The sequence below is a fragment of the Moschus berezovskii genome, chromosome 16 (assembly GCF_049115385.1).
Source record: "Moschus berezovskii isolate FMDL1 chromosome 16, NW_MosBer_1.0, whole genome shotgun sequence".
Lineage (NCBI taxonomy): Eukaryota > Metazoa > Chordata > Mammalia > Artiodactyla > Moschidae > Moschus > Moschus berezovskii.
In genome coordinates, this window is record NC_142475.1 from 8471606 (window position 1) to 8487414 (window position 15809).

At 43.1% G+C, this 15809-nt stretch overlaps 1 protein-coding gene across 2 annotated transcripts in view; it reads right to left on the reverse strand.

Annotated features, from left to right (window-relative positions):
* C16H8orf88 (chromosome 16 C8orf88 homolog) overlaps positions 1 to 12927 on the reverse strand; it is a 35628-nt gene extending 22701 nt beyond the window's left edge. For both annotated transcript variants that reach the window (XM_055431927.2, XM_088844601.1), the window contains exons 1-2: positions 12791 to 12927; positions 2752 to 2850 (exon numbers count right to left, since the gene is read on the reverse strand). In XM_055431927.2, coding sequence (XP_055287902.1) covers positions 2752 to 2830 — 79 coding nt within the window. In that variant the 5' untranslated portion in view covers positions 2831 to 2850; positions 12791 to 12927. The remainder of the gene's footprint in view (positions 1 to 2751; positions 2851 to 12790) is intronic.
* Positions 12928 to 15809: the final 2882 nt, after the last annotated feature.

Sequence of the window (15809 nt, forward strand, 5' to 3'; positions counted from 1 at the left end):
GATGTGGTATATATACACAGCATAATGTTCAGTTCAGTTCAGTTCAGTCGCTCAGTCGTGTCCGACTCTCCCCGACCCCATGAATCACAGCACGCCAGGCCTCCCTGTCCTTCACCAACTCCCGGAGTTCACTCAAACTCATGTCCACAGAGTCGGTGATGCCATCCAGCCATCTCATTCTCTGTCGTCCCCTTCTCCTCCGGCCCCCAACCTTTCCCAGCATCAGAGTCTTTTCCAGCATATTACTCAGCCATAAAAAGCATGAAAGGTTGCCATTTGCAGCAGTATGAATGGACCTAGAGAATAGTATACTTAGTGAAGTCAGTCAGAGAAAGACAAATATATGATACCATTTATATGTGGAATCTAAAAAATAATACAAATGAATCTATAGGCAAAACAGAAATAGACTCACAGACACAGAAAACGAACAATCTTATGGTTACCAAAGCAGAAAAGGAGGAACAAAGGGATAAATTATGACTATGGGATTAACAAACTATTATACATAAAAGAAGGCAATGGCACCCCACTCCAGTACTCTTGCCTGGAAATCCCATGGATGGAGGAGCCTGGTGGGCTGCAGTCCATGGGGTCGCTAAGAGTTAGACACGACAGAGCAACTTCACTTTCACTTTTCACGTCCATGCTTTGGAGAAGGAAATGGCAACCCACTCCAGTGTTCTTGCCTGGAGAATCCCAGGGACGGGGGAGCCTGGTTGGCTGCCGTCTATGGGGTCGCACAGAGTCGGACACGACTGAAGTGACTTAGCAGCATACATAAAACAGATAAGCAATAAGGATTTGCTATATAGCACAATTATATTCAATATCTTATAATAACCTATAATGGAAAATAATCTGAAAAAATATATATGTATAGGTGTATACACATATATATGCAAGTGAAAGTCACTCAGTTGTGTCCAACTCTTTGCGACCACATGGACTATATACAGGCCATGGAATTCTCTAGGCTAGAATACTGAAGTGGGTAGCCCTTCCCTTCTCCAGGGGATCTTCCCAACCCAGGAATCGAACCCAGGTCTCCTGCATTGCAGGTGGATTCTTTACCAACTGAGCTATCAGGGAAGCCCATATATATATATAAAAAACTGAATCTGAATCATTGCTGTATACTTAAAGCCAACACAGTATTGAAAATCAGTTATATACTTCAATAAAAAACGAATCCCTTCTCATTGGTAATACTTCTAAATTCTTCAGAGATCACTGGTTTCCATTATCTTTAAATATCTACCTAAACTTTTTATAATCAATCTGATTTCGGTGTTGACCATCTGGTGATGTCCATGTGTAGAGTCTTCTCTTGTGTTGTTGGAAGAGGGTGTTTGCTATGACCAGTGCGCTCTCTTGACAAAACTCTGTTAGCCTTTGCCCTGCTTCATTCCGTGCGCCAAGGCCAAATTTGCCTGTTACTCCAGGTGTTTCTTGACTTCCTACTTTTGCATTCCAGTCCCCTAGAATGAAAAGGACATCTTTTTTGGGTGTTAGTTCTAAAAGGTCTTGTAGGTCTTCATAGAACCGATTAACTTCGGCTTCTTCAGCATTACTGGTTGGGGCATAGGCCTGGATTACTGTAATATTGAATGGTTTGCCTTGGAAACAAACAGAAATCATTCTGTCATTTTTAAGATTGCATCCAAGTACTGCATTTCGGACTCTTTTGTTGACCATGATGGCTACTCCATTTCTTCTAAGGGATTCCTGCCCACAGTAGTAGATATAATGGTCATCTGAGTTAAATTCACCCATTCCAGTCCATTTTAGTTCACTGATTCCTAGAATGTCGACGTTCACTCTTGCCATCTCCTGTTTGACCACTTCCAATTTGCCTTGATTCATGGACCTAACATTCCAGGTTCCTATGCAATATTGCTCTTTACAGCACCGGACCTTGCTTCTATCACTGGTCACATCCACAGCTGGGTATTGGTTTTGCTTTTGCTCCCTCCCTTCATTCCTTCTATAGTCATTTCTCCACTGAGCTCCAGTAGCATACTGGGCCCCTACCGACCTGGGGAATTCCTCATTTAGTATCCTATCATTTTGCCCTTTGTTACTGTTCATGGGATTCTCAAGGCAAGTATACTGAAGTGGTTTGCCATTCCCTTCTCCAGGGGACCACATTCGGCTGTGGTCCATGTGATCAGATCGGCTAGTTTCCTGTGATTCAAGGCAATGGTATTTCCCGTGGTCATGTATGAATGTGAGAGTTGGACTGTGAAGAAAGCTGATCGCCGAAGAATCGATGCTTTTGAACTGTGGTGTTGGAGAAGACTCTTGAGAGTCCCTTATACTGCAAGGAGATCCAACCAGTCCATTCTAAAGGAGATCAGTCCTGGATGTTCATTGGAGGGACTGATGCTGAGGCTGAAACTGCAATACTTTGACCACCTCATGCGACGAGTTGACTCACTGGAAAAGACTCTGATGCTGGGAAAGGTTGGGGGCGGGAGGAGAAGGGGACGACGGAGAATGAGATGGCTGGATGGCATCACCGACTCTGTGGACATGAGTTTGAGTGAACTCCGGGAGTTGGTGATGGACAGGGAGGCCTAGCGTGCTGTGATTCATGGGGTCGCGGAGTCGGACACGACTGAGCGACTGAACTGAACTGAAACTTTTTATGTATTTTATACATATATTATTTATGTATTATTTGGCCTTTCTAATACTAATTAGCTATTAGCCAATTAATTTTTAAAACGTGGATACCAGATTACTCACCAGGGGGAGAACTCAGATGACGAACAGGTCTTGCTGGTTGAAGCGGTTTACCAATCAACTTTTTGGTTTCCATTATCATAAAGATTTTGAGGTTCCATACTTTAGGAGGGAAAAATACAAATTGCTTTAACACATATACAAACAAAACAATGACATTACCACCATATGACCCAGCAATCCCACTCCGAGGCACGCACCCTGAGGAAACCAAAACTGAAAAAGACACACGTATCCCACTGTTCATTGCAGCACTATTTACAAAAGCTAGGACATGGAAGCCACCTAGATGTCCACTGACAGATGATGAATGGATAAAGAAGTTGTGGTACATATACACAATGGAATACTACTCAGCCATAAAAAGGAACACATTTGAGTCAGTTCTGATGAGGTGGATGAACCTAGAACCTATTATACAGAGTGAAGTGAGTCAAAAAGAGAAAAATAAATATCGTATTCTAATGCATATATATGGAATCTAGAAAAATGGTACTGAAGAATTTATTTACAGGGCAGCAGTAGAGAAACAGGCATAGAGAACAGACTCATGGACGTGGGGAGAGGGGAGGAGAGGGTGCGATGTGTGGAGAGAGAAACATGGAAACTTACGTTACCACATGTAAAACAGACAGCCAACGGGAATTTGCTGTATGTCTCAGGAAACTCAAATGGGGGCTCTGGATCAACCGAGACGGGTGGGGTGGAGAGGAAGATGGGAGGAAAGTTCAAAAGGGAGGGGATGTATGTGTACCTATGGCTGATTCATGTTGAGGTTTGACAGAAAGTAACACAAATCTGCAATGCAATTATCCTTCAATAAAAAAATAAAAGAGCAAAAAAAAAATAAAACCAGAACTTACAATAAAAAAAAACCATGACATTCACTTGAAGGTAACTATTTTATAAATTAAAGTGGAAAACACAAACACAAAACAAGAATTTAAAACAACCTGCAACAACCAGAGACCCATTTCAGCATCTGTCACAATTGAATATTCCCTCTTTAAAACATTTCCCTCCCTTAACTTCCCTCTTTTCTATAGGTTTTATTTCCTATTTCCTTGACTGCCTCTTTTAACTTCCTTCAGTTCAGTTCAGTTGCTCAGTCGTGTCTGACTCTTTGCCACCCCATGAATCACAGCACGCCAGGCCTCCCTGTCCATCACCAACTCCCGGAGTTCACTCAAACTCATGTCCATCGAGTCGGTGATGCCATCCAGCCATCTCACTCTCTGCCGTCCCCGTCTCCTCCTACCCCCAATCCCTCCCAGCATCAGACTCTTTTCCAGTGAGTCAACTCGTTGCATGAGGTGGCCAGAGTATTGGAGTTTCAGCTTTAGCATAAGTCCTTCCAATGAACACCCAGGATTGATCTCTTTTAGAATGGACTGGTTGGATCTCCTTGCAGTCCAAGGGACTCTCAAGAGTCTTCTCCAACACCACAGTTCAAAAGCATCAATTCTTTGGCGATCAGCTTTCTTCACAGTCCAACTCTCACATCCATACATGACCACGGGAAAAACTTAACTTCCTTAGATGATCGCTATTTCTCTCCAGTTAAATTTAGGGATTAGTCCAAATGTGGCTTTGATTCTCCTAGCTAGTTTCATCTATTTTCATGACTGCAACTACCTATCTACATAATAAGTATGCCCTTATTTACACATCTGCGTCTACCTCTCTTTTTAAATAATGTGACACAGGTACATGGTCTACTGTGTATGACACATGGATGCTGGTTTCTGTTTCTATTATCAATAATTCAGGAGGTGATGAATGATCACCTCCTGAGTGTATTATTATTATATTAACTATGGTGGCTCAGAGGTTAAAGCGTCTGCCTCCAATGCGGGAGACCCGGGTTCGATCCCTGGGTCGGGAAGATCCCCTGGAGAAGGAAACGGCAACCCACTCCAGTATTCTTGCCTGGAGAATCCCATGGACGGAGAAGCCTGGTAGGCTACAGTCCACGAGGTCGCACAGAGTCGGACACGACTGAGCGATGGAACGGAATGGAACGGAACTATCTTTCTAATTGCCAAAAGATATTCACATTTATATCTTATAGTAGGTACCTTAAATTCAACATATCCAAAATTAAATTCATTACTTTGACTCCCTCCTGTTTACTCCTTAGTTACCTAAATTAGAGCCCCTCACCATAATCAGTCTCTAATTCCATTCTACTACCAAACTATCGCTCAGATCTATTTTCTTTACTCCTACCACTACTCTTTTAGTCCCCCAGTAGTTCCTACTGTATCTCCCTGAACACCCAGTCTGATTTAAGTAAATACTGCCTTTCCCTATGTACTTCTGTACCTGGGACAAAATGAATATGGCCACATCATGACACTTAGAGAACACTGTACTATACTATGTACTAAACAATGATGGCTGATTTGTCTTCCATACTAGCAAAAGCGAGGGACAGAGTTTTCTCAAAGTGAGGAACAATATTTTCATTCTTCCTGTGTCCCTTGCAACTAACTCAGGACTTGGACTGGATCGAAAGTAGGTGCAAAACAAGCATTTGCTGAACAAATGGGAGAATACAGCTTCTTTTCTCTCCAAATTATGATCCCTTTACACACATATCTGCTTCAAACACTTGAGTTCCCCATCACCTGCTGAATTATTAATAACAGAAACAAGAGTCAACACCCATGTTTCATGCACAGTAAACCATTAACGATGCCACATTATTTAATATTCAGAACAACTTTATAAGTTAGGCACTATTAACAGTTAGAGCTCAGGTCTTGGGCCTGACTTCCTGGCTTCCTATCATAGCTCTACCACCTAGTTATACAATTATGGAAAACAATAACCCCTACCTCCTAGGTTTGAGGACTACACAAGAAAATCTGTATAAATCATTAGCACAAGGCCTGCTACATCGTAAGAGTTCAATAAATGTTAGTTTAAAAAAATTTTAAACCTCATTTTCCAGATAATGCTTAGAGAGATTAGGTAATTGTCCCTGGTCATGAGTCTAAAAGTGGCATATATGCTCATCCCCATGCTTCTAGAGTGAACACCCTACAGTCAAGCTAGCTCCCTCCTCTCTTTCCACCCCTGACACAGGCAGAACTGTCCAGGTTTCATTAAGTACCCTTCTTACGTGTTCACAAAGCACCCTTGGACCCTCTTCCAGTGTGGTATTTATTACAGTAGCTGACTATAAAATCATAGCTCCATCACTCTAAGAGCTAGCACGGCATCTAATATACAGCATCTGTCAAAGGGCTGCCACAGCGTCTAATACACACTACATGTTCAATGAACTGCTGAATTCATAAATGTTATTATGTTTCACCATTTATCTATAAACTCAGGTTTTCTGGAGTTCCCTCACTCTTTGGGCTGCTCTTCTTCCAACACTAACATTAAATAAAATAGTTCATGTGACGCTCTCTGTGTGGGCTTACTCTCTCAGTCCTGTCTGACTCTTTGCAACCCCATGGATTGTAGCCACCAAGCTCCTCTGTCCGTGGGGATTCTCCAGGCAAGAAGACTGAGGTGGGTTGCCATGCCCTCCTCCAGGTGATCTTCCCAACCCAGGGATCAAACCCAGGTCTCTCACATGGCAGGTGGATTCTTTACCATCTGAACCATGAGGGAAGCCCAAAAATACTGGAGTGGGTAGCCTATAACTTCTCCAGGAGGTCTTCCTGACCCAGGAATCCAACCCAGGCCTCACACATTGTAGGCAGATTCTTTACCAGCTGAGCTACCAGGGAAGCTCAGATGAAGCTCACATGAAGTACTCTGCTGCTACTGCTGCTAAGTCACTTCAGTCGTGTCCGACTCTGTGTGACCCCATAGACGGAAGCCCACCAGGCTCCCCCGTCCCTGGGATTCTCCAGGCAAGAACACTGGAGTGGGTTGCCATTTCCTTCTCCAATGTGTGAAAGTGAAAAGTCAAAGTGAAGTCACTCGGTCATGTCTGACTCGTAGCGACCCCACGGACTGCAGCTCTAGTTCCTAACAAACGGTTGATAGTAAAATAACAAGAATAGTAACAACAATAATGATTTTCTTTCTTTCTCCACTGGCCCATACTGTATTTTGACTATTAATTTTCTAAAGTATATCATACACAAAATCTATTACAAGCCTAATTGATTAGACAGTTGAAATAAAAAAAAAAACTGACTGTGTATCTTAGTAGCTTCAACACAATCAGTTTTACTAAACACATCTATAAATTTAAATGCCTCCTATTTAATGAAAATTTTCTGATGTTTGAAAGATTCAAAAGTTTTCCAAATTTTGCTGGCTATCAAGACGAAGTCAAAAGTAAAACTCCGCCAGATTTTCACTTAATTTTCCAGAAACTGATTGTAACCATATGATTTTGAGCAGAAGTTGGTCTAAGTGACTGTTTCCCTAAGTATAAAATGGGGTTAATCACTTTCTTTACACACCAAAGAAATGCTTTCATCTAATTCCTTTGGACATAATTCAAGTGTTAAAGTCATAAATTTATATATAACCTCTCAAAGTTAGCAATGATAACTAAGCACAAAATAGTTACTTTTTCTTGAAGTTTGGAGACAAGCAAATCTGACGCAAAGAGCCGACTCATTGGAAAAGACCCTGATGCTGGGAAAGACTGAAGGCGGGAGGAGAAGGGGACAGCAGAAGATGAGATGGTTGGATGGCATCATTAACTCAATGGACATGAGTTCAAACAGACTCTGGGAGATGGAGGACAGGGGAGCCTGGTGTGCTGCAGTCCATGGGTCGCAAAGAGTCAGACACGACTGAGCAATTGAACAACAACATTCCAAGTTAGCACCCATCTAGATTTGTAATGGGTATGTTAACTAGTATTTCAGCATGGTGATTAACAACCCGAATTCCAATTGAGCTATTTCAAATCCTGAAAGATGATGCTGTGAAAGTGCTGCACTCATTATGCCAGCAAATTTGGAAAACTCAGCAATGGCCACAGGACTGGAAAAGGTCAGTCTTCATTACAATCCCAAAGAAAGGCAATGCCAAAGAATGCTCAAACTGCCGTACAATTACACTCATCTCACACGCTAGTAAAGTCATGCTCAAAATTCTCCAAGCCAGGCTTCAGCAATATGTGAACCGTGAACTTCCAGATGTTCAAGAAGGTTTTAGAAAAGGCAGAGGAACCAGAGATCAAATTGCCAACATCTGCTGGATCATGGAAAAAGCAAGAAAGTTCCAGAAAAACATCTATTTCTGCTTCATTGACTATGCCAAAGCCTTTGACTGTGTGGATCACAATAAACTGTGGAAAACTCTGAAAGATATGGGAATACCAGACCACCTGACCTGCCTCAAGAGGAACCTGTATGCAGGTCAGGAAGCAACAGTTAGAACTGGACATGGAACAACAGACTGGTTCCAAATAGGAAAAGGAGTGCGTCAAGGCTGTATATTGTCACCCTGCTTATTTAACTTATATGCAGAGTACATCATGAGGAACGCTGGGCTGGAAGAAGCACAAGTTGGAATCAAGATTGCTGGGAGAAATATCAATAACCTCAGATATGCAGATGACACCACCCTTATGGCAGAAAGTGAAGAGGAACTCAAAGGTCTTGATGAAAGTGAAAGAGGAGAGTGAAAAGGTTGGCTTGAAGCTCAACGTTCAGAAAACAAAGATCATGGCATCTGGTCCCATCACTTCATGGGAAATAGATGGGGAAACAGTGGAAACAGTGTCAGACTTTATTTTTTTGGGCTCCAAAATCACTGCAGATGCTGATTGTAGCCAGGAAATTAAAAGATGCTTACTCCTTAAAAGGAAAGTTATGACCAACCTTGATAGCATATTAAAAAGCAGAGACATTACTTTGCCAACAAAGGTCCGTCTAGTCAAGGCTATGGTTTTTCCTGTGGTCATGTATGGATGTGAGAATTGGACTGTGAAGAAAGCTGATCGCTGAAGAATTGATGCTTTCGAACTGTGGTGCTGGAGAAGACTCTTCAGAGTCCCTTGTACCGCAAGGAGATCCAACCAGTCCATCCTAAAGGAGATCAGTCTTGGGTGTTCACTGGAAGGACTGATGTTGAAGCTGAAACTCCAATTCTTTGGCCACCTCATGCCACGAGTTGACTCATTGGAAAAGACCCTAATGCTGGGCAGGATTGGGAGCAGGAGGAGAAGGGGACGACAGAGGATGAGATGGCTGGATGGCATCACTAACTCGATGGACATGAGTTTGAGTGAACTCCGGGAGTTGGTGATGGACAGGGAGGCCTGGCGTGCTGTGATTCATGGGGTCGCAAAGAGTCGGACACGACTGAGCGAATGAACTGAACTGAACCAAAACTAATGCTGTATGCATTTGTTGACATTACAACTTTGATATAATAGGAAACACAAAAGTATATGAAGAAAAAAAACCCATTTATTGATTGAATATTTTCTATGTGAAAGAGATATTTTAACATGGACCTAAAAGCAATCTAATATTTCATTATTTAATAGGTATCCTAACCATTTAAGTTAGGACCCTAATGTCAATAGTAGTAGTAGTAACTTTCCATCCTATTCCCCATGAAAAGAATACAATAGACTACTTTGGCACACACTTTTTTTTCATTGCTCAGCTGAAATTGAGTTGGTAGGTTGTAAAGTGGATTCCAGTTGCCGAGCAAAGCAAATCCACAGTATTCAAACTAGGGATTTTCAAGAGTTTAGGAGTTACAAAAGTACTATATGAGTTTGCAATACAATATATAAACAAAAAAGAAAACCACCAAAGATATTTCTGTACCCACCTACCCTTTCCCCTTTCAATCTGTAGTAGGAAAACTACTACAAGTTGAGAGGCCTGGCGGGCTACAGTCCATAGCATCGCATAGTTGGACACGACTGCAGCAATTTAACAAGCATGCACTCTTTCAATTTGTAGTAGGGAAACTACAGCAAAGGCTCCACATATATAAATTCACATGTCATACAATATTCTATTCAATCTGATTTTGAAAAAGTAAACTATGCCTGCATAGAGACTGCGATATTATAGGAAATAAGTTTGGGATGCATACCACATAATAGCATCATATCTTAAACAGTGTTATTAATGGGAAGGCAAAACTTACCTTATATAATAATGAGCAATTATTATTGTAAAACTGATCAAGCATCATAATTTGTGAAGGACAGGACTCCACCAACCAAAGCTTAATTCTCTTAATTTAATTCTTAATTAAGAATTAATTCTCTTAAAAATTAATTCTTAATTCTCTTAATTTTAATTGTGTTAAAAATAAAGACAGCTGAACTACAAAATCAGTCTGTAAAATAACTTCAGTCTTTAGCAAACTCTAATGTAGAATTCCAAAAGTTTCCTTTGAAGCTACTGGTCCTACCTAGCGTAGGCATTTATGATATCAAGTGTTACAAAGAACAGTTGTAAAAAACCATAATCCTACCTACACCACTGGGTAGCAAGTAGTGGGTCTGCCATACAGTTGTCTTTGAAATGTAAATATAGAGTTTTGTGGTATAAATATTGCTTAAAGGACATTTTGATCCAATATGTCAAAAATTCATATTAACATACACATGCTGAGAAATGGTTATTAAAGTTTTTTTTCAAGTTCACACATATTTAAAAAATCATCTTAAAAGGCCAAGTGATATGTTGAGGTAGGTTCCTTCTATGCCCATTTTTTAAAGAATTTTAATCATAAATGGGAGCTGAGTTTTGTCAAAGGCTTTTTCTGCATCTATTGAGATTATCATATAGTTTTTATGTTTCATTTTGTTAATATGGTGTACCACATTGATTAAGGCCAAGTGATATGAATAGAACACTGGTTTGCACGTCAGGAAATCTGTATCACTGCTATTCTACATCTAGAATACTAACTATATCTTAGATTATTTCTTTTTTTAAAAAAATATGTTGAACTAAATATGAATCCTAAGGGCCCACCAACTCTGAAATTATAAATTAACCTAAAATTTTCTAAAATATAGTACCATGAGATAATAAGCATATATATGGATCAGATGGGGCACAATTTCATTACCCAATATATGCTTTTCTTTTTTTAATTAAAACTTCATTTTTATGAGCTCTTCAGTTCAGTTCAGTCGCTCAGTCATGTCCAACTCTTCGCGACCCCATGAATCACAGCACGCCAGGCCTCCCTGTCCATCACCAACCCGGGGAGTTCACTCAAACTCATGTCCATCGAGTCGGTGATGCCATCCAGCCATCTCATTCTGTTGTCCCCTTCTCCTCACGCCCCCAAACCCTCCCAGCATCTTACTACATATTAAATGCTTTACATATACTACCTCATTTAATTTTGAGCCATACATTAACTACTGCAGAAACTCATTATTGGTTACTTTACAGATGAGAAACCTGAAGCTAAGAAAAATAAGAGAAATGCACAAGTTCACACAGTCAGTAAGTGGTAGAAATGAGGTTCTGACTGTAAAGTTCATGCTGTTGTCTCTAAATTTGTGTGTTTGGCAAGTAAAACACACCTGACTCTCCACTACTCCGTGTGGATGGACAGTACGTGTATGGAAAAAAATTATGAGAAGTAACATTTACATGTATAAAACCTTCTGAATAAGCTGATGTGTGCTAATAATTTTCATTTCTTTAATTTTCAATTTTTCTTAGACTACTAAATATATTATGAGATTGATATGCTTTCCTCATTCTGCAGACATGGTACACTGCCATTCTAATCCATTAGATACTATACTTATTACGTACTATACTTAGAAACAGTATTATACTTAAAATATACAACTTAAATGCTAGATTTTTTTAGAAATTGCTGATGGTTCTGCTGCAATTAAGAAATAAGAGCATATGAAATTTAAGAAATAAGCTGAGAGAAGTGAAAAGAAAATGCTTTCATTTATCTCATGTATATTTCCCATATAGGATTATATCATGTTTAAGATTTAATCTCAGTTTTCAAATTCAAAGTTTCCTTAAAGCCAAATGCTGATGTAATCAAGCAGCATAAACTGATAGAGGAAAAATAAAGGAAATTCAGAGGACTAAAGGATAAACGCCACAAACGAGGCTCGTATTTAGGAAAAATTTAAACTGAAATATCAAAAAGTTATAAGCCAAGAGTGTTCGGTTTTCTGTTTCATGCTTTCTGACCAAAAAAAAATTTTTTTCCTATGAAGCATCTCTTAACAGAAACAGAATTTAACATTTAGGTGGGATAAACTGTCAAGGCAATGCGTGCTGGTGGTTGTCATGTCATGAGTTAACTGTCCTTTTTCATAGTTTTTATTTTTACAGTTTTGTGAAAATATCAGCAACTATAAGTTTTTGATAAAATATTACGTTGTACATCTGAAACTAACGAAATGTTTTAAGTCAACTTTCGTAGAAACGTGTATCCTTACATTCAAGTTGCACAGAACATCTTCAAATACGGTTCATTAGCCATTTGATTTTCTTCTGTGAAGTGACCACGTCTTTGGTTTCTCTATTCTTACTGGGTTTCCTTTTCTTACAGAATATAATTTCGCGTAATTAATTATTCGTTTGCTCTTTATTTTACTATTAACAAAAGCAACTAATCTCAGAAACAAACTTGGTCCCGTTTAGCACGGACGACGCCAGGACACGGGAAAGAGTCTTCAAACCATCGCACTCAGCTGCCGCCAGGTCGCAGGGCAGGTGTCCACGCACACTCGCCTCTGGGGGCATTTTGTTTGTTCTCTTTTTGTTCGGTCAGCGCTGCTTCGGCAGCGTGCCTCCCCGGGCCCGCCGGTCGCCCGGAGTCCCCCGCCCAGCCCCGCGCCGCTCCCGCCGGCCTGCTCGCCCGCTGTGCGCCCTGAGAGCCCAGCTCGGGGCCGCTGCGGGGGACGCGCCCGACCCGCCCCGGGCCGCGGCCGCTTCCCGCCCGCCGCCCCGACCCGTCCGGAACCGCGGCCGGTCCTCGCCCGCCGCCCCGACTGCCCCGGTCCGCCCTCGCAGCCGGCGCCCGCTCGCGCCTCGCCCCCCGGCGTCCTGCCTCCTGCTCGCCTCGCGGCCCGTCCTCCCCGGCAACCTACCGCCTGCAGAGCCTGGAGGACTTCGGGGCCGGCAGCCGCGTCGCGGCGCCCAGCGCAGACACGGCCGCGGAGCGCCGGGGTGCCCGTCGGGAACGGCTCCGGCGGCTCGTTCGAGGCCGCGACTGGCAGCTGCGGGGGCGGGCGCGGCGCGGGGCGCGGGGCGGGGCCTCGGGCGCCAGGCCTACGGCGCCGCGCGGGGCCCGAGCCGTTAAACTGGCGGCGCGCGCTTTCCTGGACGTGCGCGGCGCGAGGGCCCGACGCGGCCGGCTCTGGACGTGGCGCCTGGCGCGGAGGAGGTGCTGACGGGCTCGCCCTGGACGGGCCGTGGCCGCAGGAGCAGCCCTCAGGGCCGCAGCCGGCGGTCCGACCTGCCTGAGACGGGGAGGCGAGCCGCCGGCTCTGGGGGCCGCCTCTGGGAGCCAGGCCTCGGGCGCGCGGACGACGGCGCCCCTTCCGCGGCAGGGCGGCCCGCAGGCCCCGTGGGCGCTGCCCGCGCTGCCCCTGGCCTGAGGCTGAGCGGCGCTGAGAGAAGGGCGGCCGGGGGGCGAGGGACACGGCCAACTTCAGACAGGCGTCCCCGGCTCCCACAGGCCGCCATCTTGCAAGGAGCAAAAGTGGTTGAAGCGACTTCATCTGAATCCGAATCCTCTGTTTCTAATCGTCACCTTTATTCTTTTCACTCATGTTTTTCACCGTTGTGTTTGAGAGTCCCCTTTTGCTCCTTTCACTCTACTAGAGGACGTGGAGGCAGAACACGTGAATAGGAAAATTCCTGTCACTACCCGGCTCACAGTCTGGTGGGCCATGGGCGCCAAGTGTTGCAATAGATTAAAGTTGGAGCATAGTGCGAGGAATGCCTGACTTGACTCTTAGGCTTGGAATGTCAGCTGTTTTCTAAGCAGCTTATGTTTGGTTTGTTGCGGCTGGCTGGGGGAGGAAGGCGAGAAGAGATGGTTCAGAGGGAAAAGAAACCTTGCCTAGTAAGCAGTAGCTGGAGTTGGGGGAAACAGCAGTGGGGAAAGAAAACAAGTTTTCTGTTTGAATCTTTTATAGCTTACCGTTTTGACTACTCGGTGTAAGGTCGGACCTCAGTGGCCATTTTTGGCCTCTCCTCCTCCTCCCCGCCTTTCCCGCTGGCGGGGAAAAGTCCCGCCAGAACTCTGACTATTGTGCTCTGTTCGCTCATTCCCTCCCCCACTGCTGGACTCTCCTTGATATACCGGTCCCTGGTAGAAATCAACCCTCTCCTAACCTCCTGCCCAGAAACAGCAAGAACTATTCCACTGCCTCAGCACAACCTTGAGCAGATCGGGCAACCAACACCGTCTTGCCACCCCGGCTAACTGCCCTATGAGGGACCACCATTCCAAATCTTGCCTTATTCGGGAAAAATTTCACTGTTTGTTACTGTAAAGCTATATAAACTGCCTCTTGTCTTTGGGCGCGGACTTACTCGACCTCACTTGCTTGGGTCCAGGAACCCAGCCCGGGAGCGCCTGGTTATTAAAGCCTGTTACACTATCCACCTGGTGTCTGGGTTGTTTTGAGCTTACACTTGGGAAAGGTCATTCTTACAGCACAATGAGGGGTAGATTTGGGAGGAGGGAGTGTGAGGTATAGCAATATTTGGTGATGAAAAATGCATAACATGAGAGTTGGGAGTGAAATTTTATTTGGGGCAGTATGACAATTACAGTCCAAAAGTCAGCACCTCAGATAGCTCTGAGAAACTGATCAAAAGCCGGAGGGAGGAAACATAGTATATATGTGGTATTGGTAAAGGGGGAGTGCATGCAATCAAGCACATATTTTTTTTATAGAAAGTTCCTGCTAGTCTCATGAAGCTTCTGCTAGTCACGAGAAACAATCATCACCATGAAGGATTTTAATGCTATTCTAAATATGGGGAAATATAAGAATGGGGCTCATAAGGTAAACTCCTGAGAATATCTGTCTAAAGATCTGTTCTGCCAGTTTTCTAGAGCATAGAGTGCTTCATTTCTGCTTTCCACCCTGAATTTCTTCAGAAGGTGTTGAAGGTCAGCAGCTGCAGCTGCACATGATTTAATCCCTGTAGAAGTAGATGGCAAGCACCCATGACAAGTGCCAACTTGTGGCTGACATATTAAACAGGCCCCAGAAGGCTTCCTCAGGAGTGTTTGCAATAACTCTGTCAGCTTAAAAAATATTCACAATCTAAAACTTGAGAGTTATGTTTTGTTTGGTGGGACTTTTTAGGACTTAAGCCCAGGAGACAGCATCTCAAGTTGTCCCGAGAGAACTGGTCTGAGAAGTTGGGGTCAGGGAGGAGTCAAGTTATATAGAACTTTGCAACCAAGAGCAGGTAGTCTGAATATCAGAAGTATTTTTGTGAATTAAAATCAGATATCCCAAGTTAAGGAATTTAGTGCTTTTCTATGTATGGTAATTGTGCGGTAGTTTAAGCATTCTTTAGCATTCCCTTTCTTTGGGATTGGAATGATCTTTTCCAGTCCTGTGGCCACTGCTGAGTTTTGCAAATTTGCTGGCATATTGAGTGCAGCACTTTCACAGCATCATCTTTCAAGAATTGAAATAGGTCAACTGGAATTCCATCACCTCCACTAGCTTTGTTTGTAGTGATGCTTTCTAAGGCCCACTTGACTTCACATTCCAAGATGTCTGGCTCTAGGTCAGTGATCACGTTATCATGACTATCTTGGTCGTGAAGATCTTTTTTGTACAGTTCTTCTGCGTAGTCTTGCCACCTCTTCTTAATATCTTCTGCTTCTGTTAGGTCCATACCATCTCTGTCCTTTATCGAGCCCATCTTTGCATGAAATGTTCCCTTGGAATCTCTAATTTTCTTGAAGAGATCTCTTGTTTTTCCTATTCTGTTGTTTTACTCTATTTCTTTGCATTGATCACTGAGGAAGGCTTTCTTATCTCTCCTTGCTATTCTTTGGAACTCTGCATTCAGATGCTTATATCTTTCCTTTTCTCCTTTGCTTTTTGCTTCTCTTCTTTTCACAGCTATTTG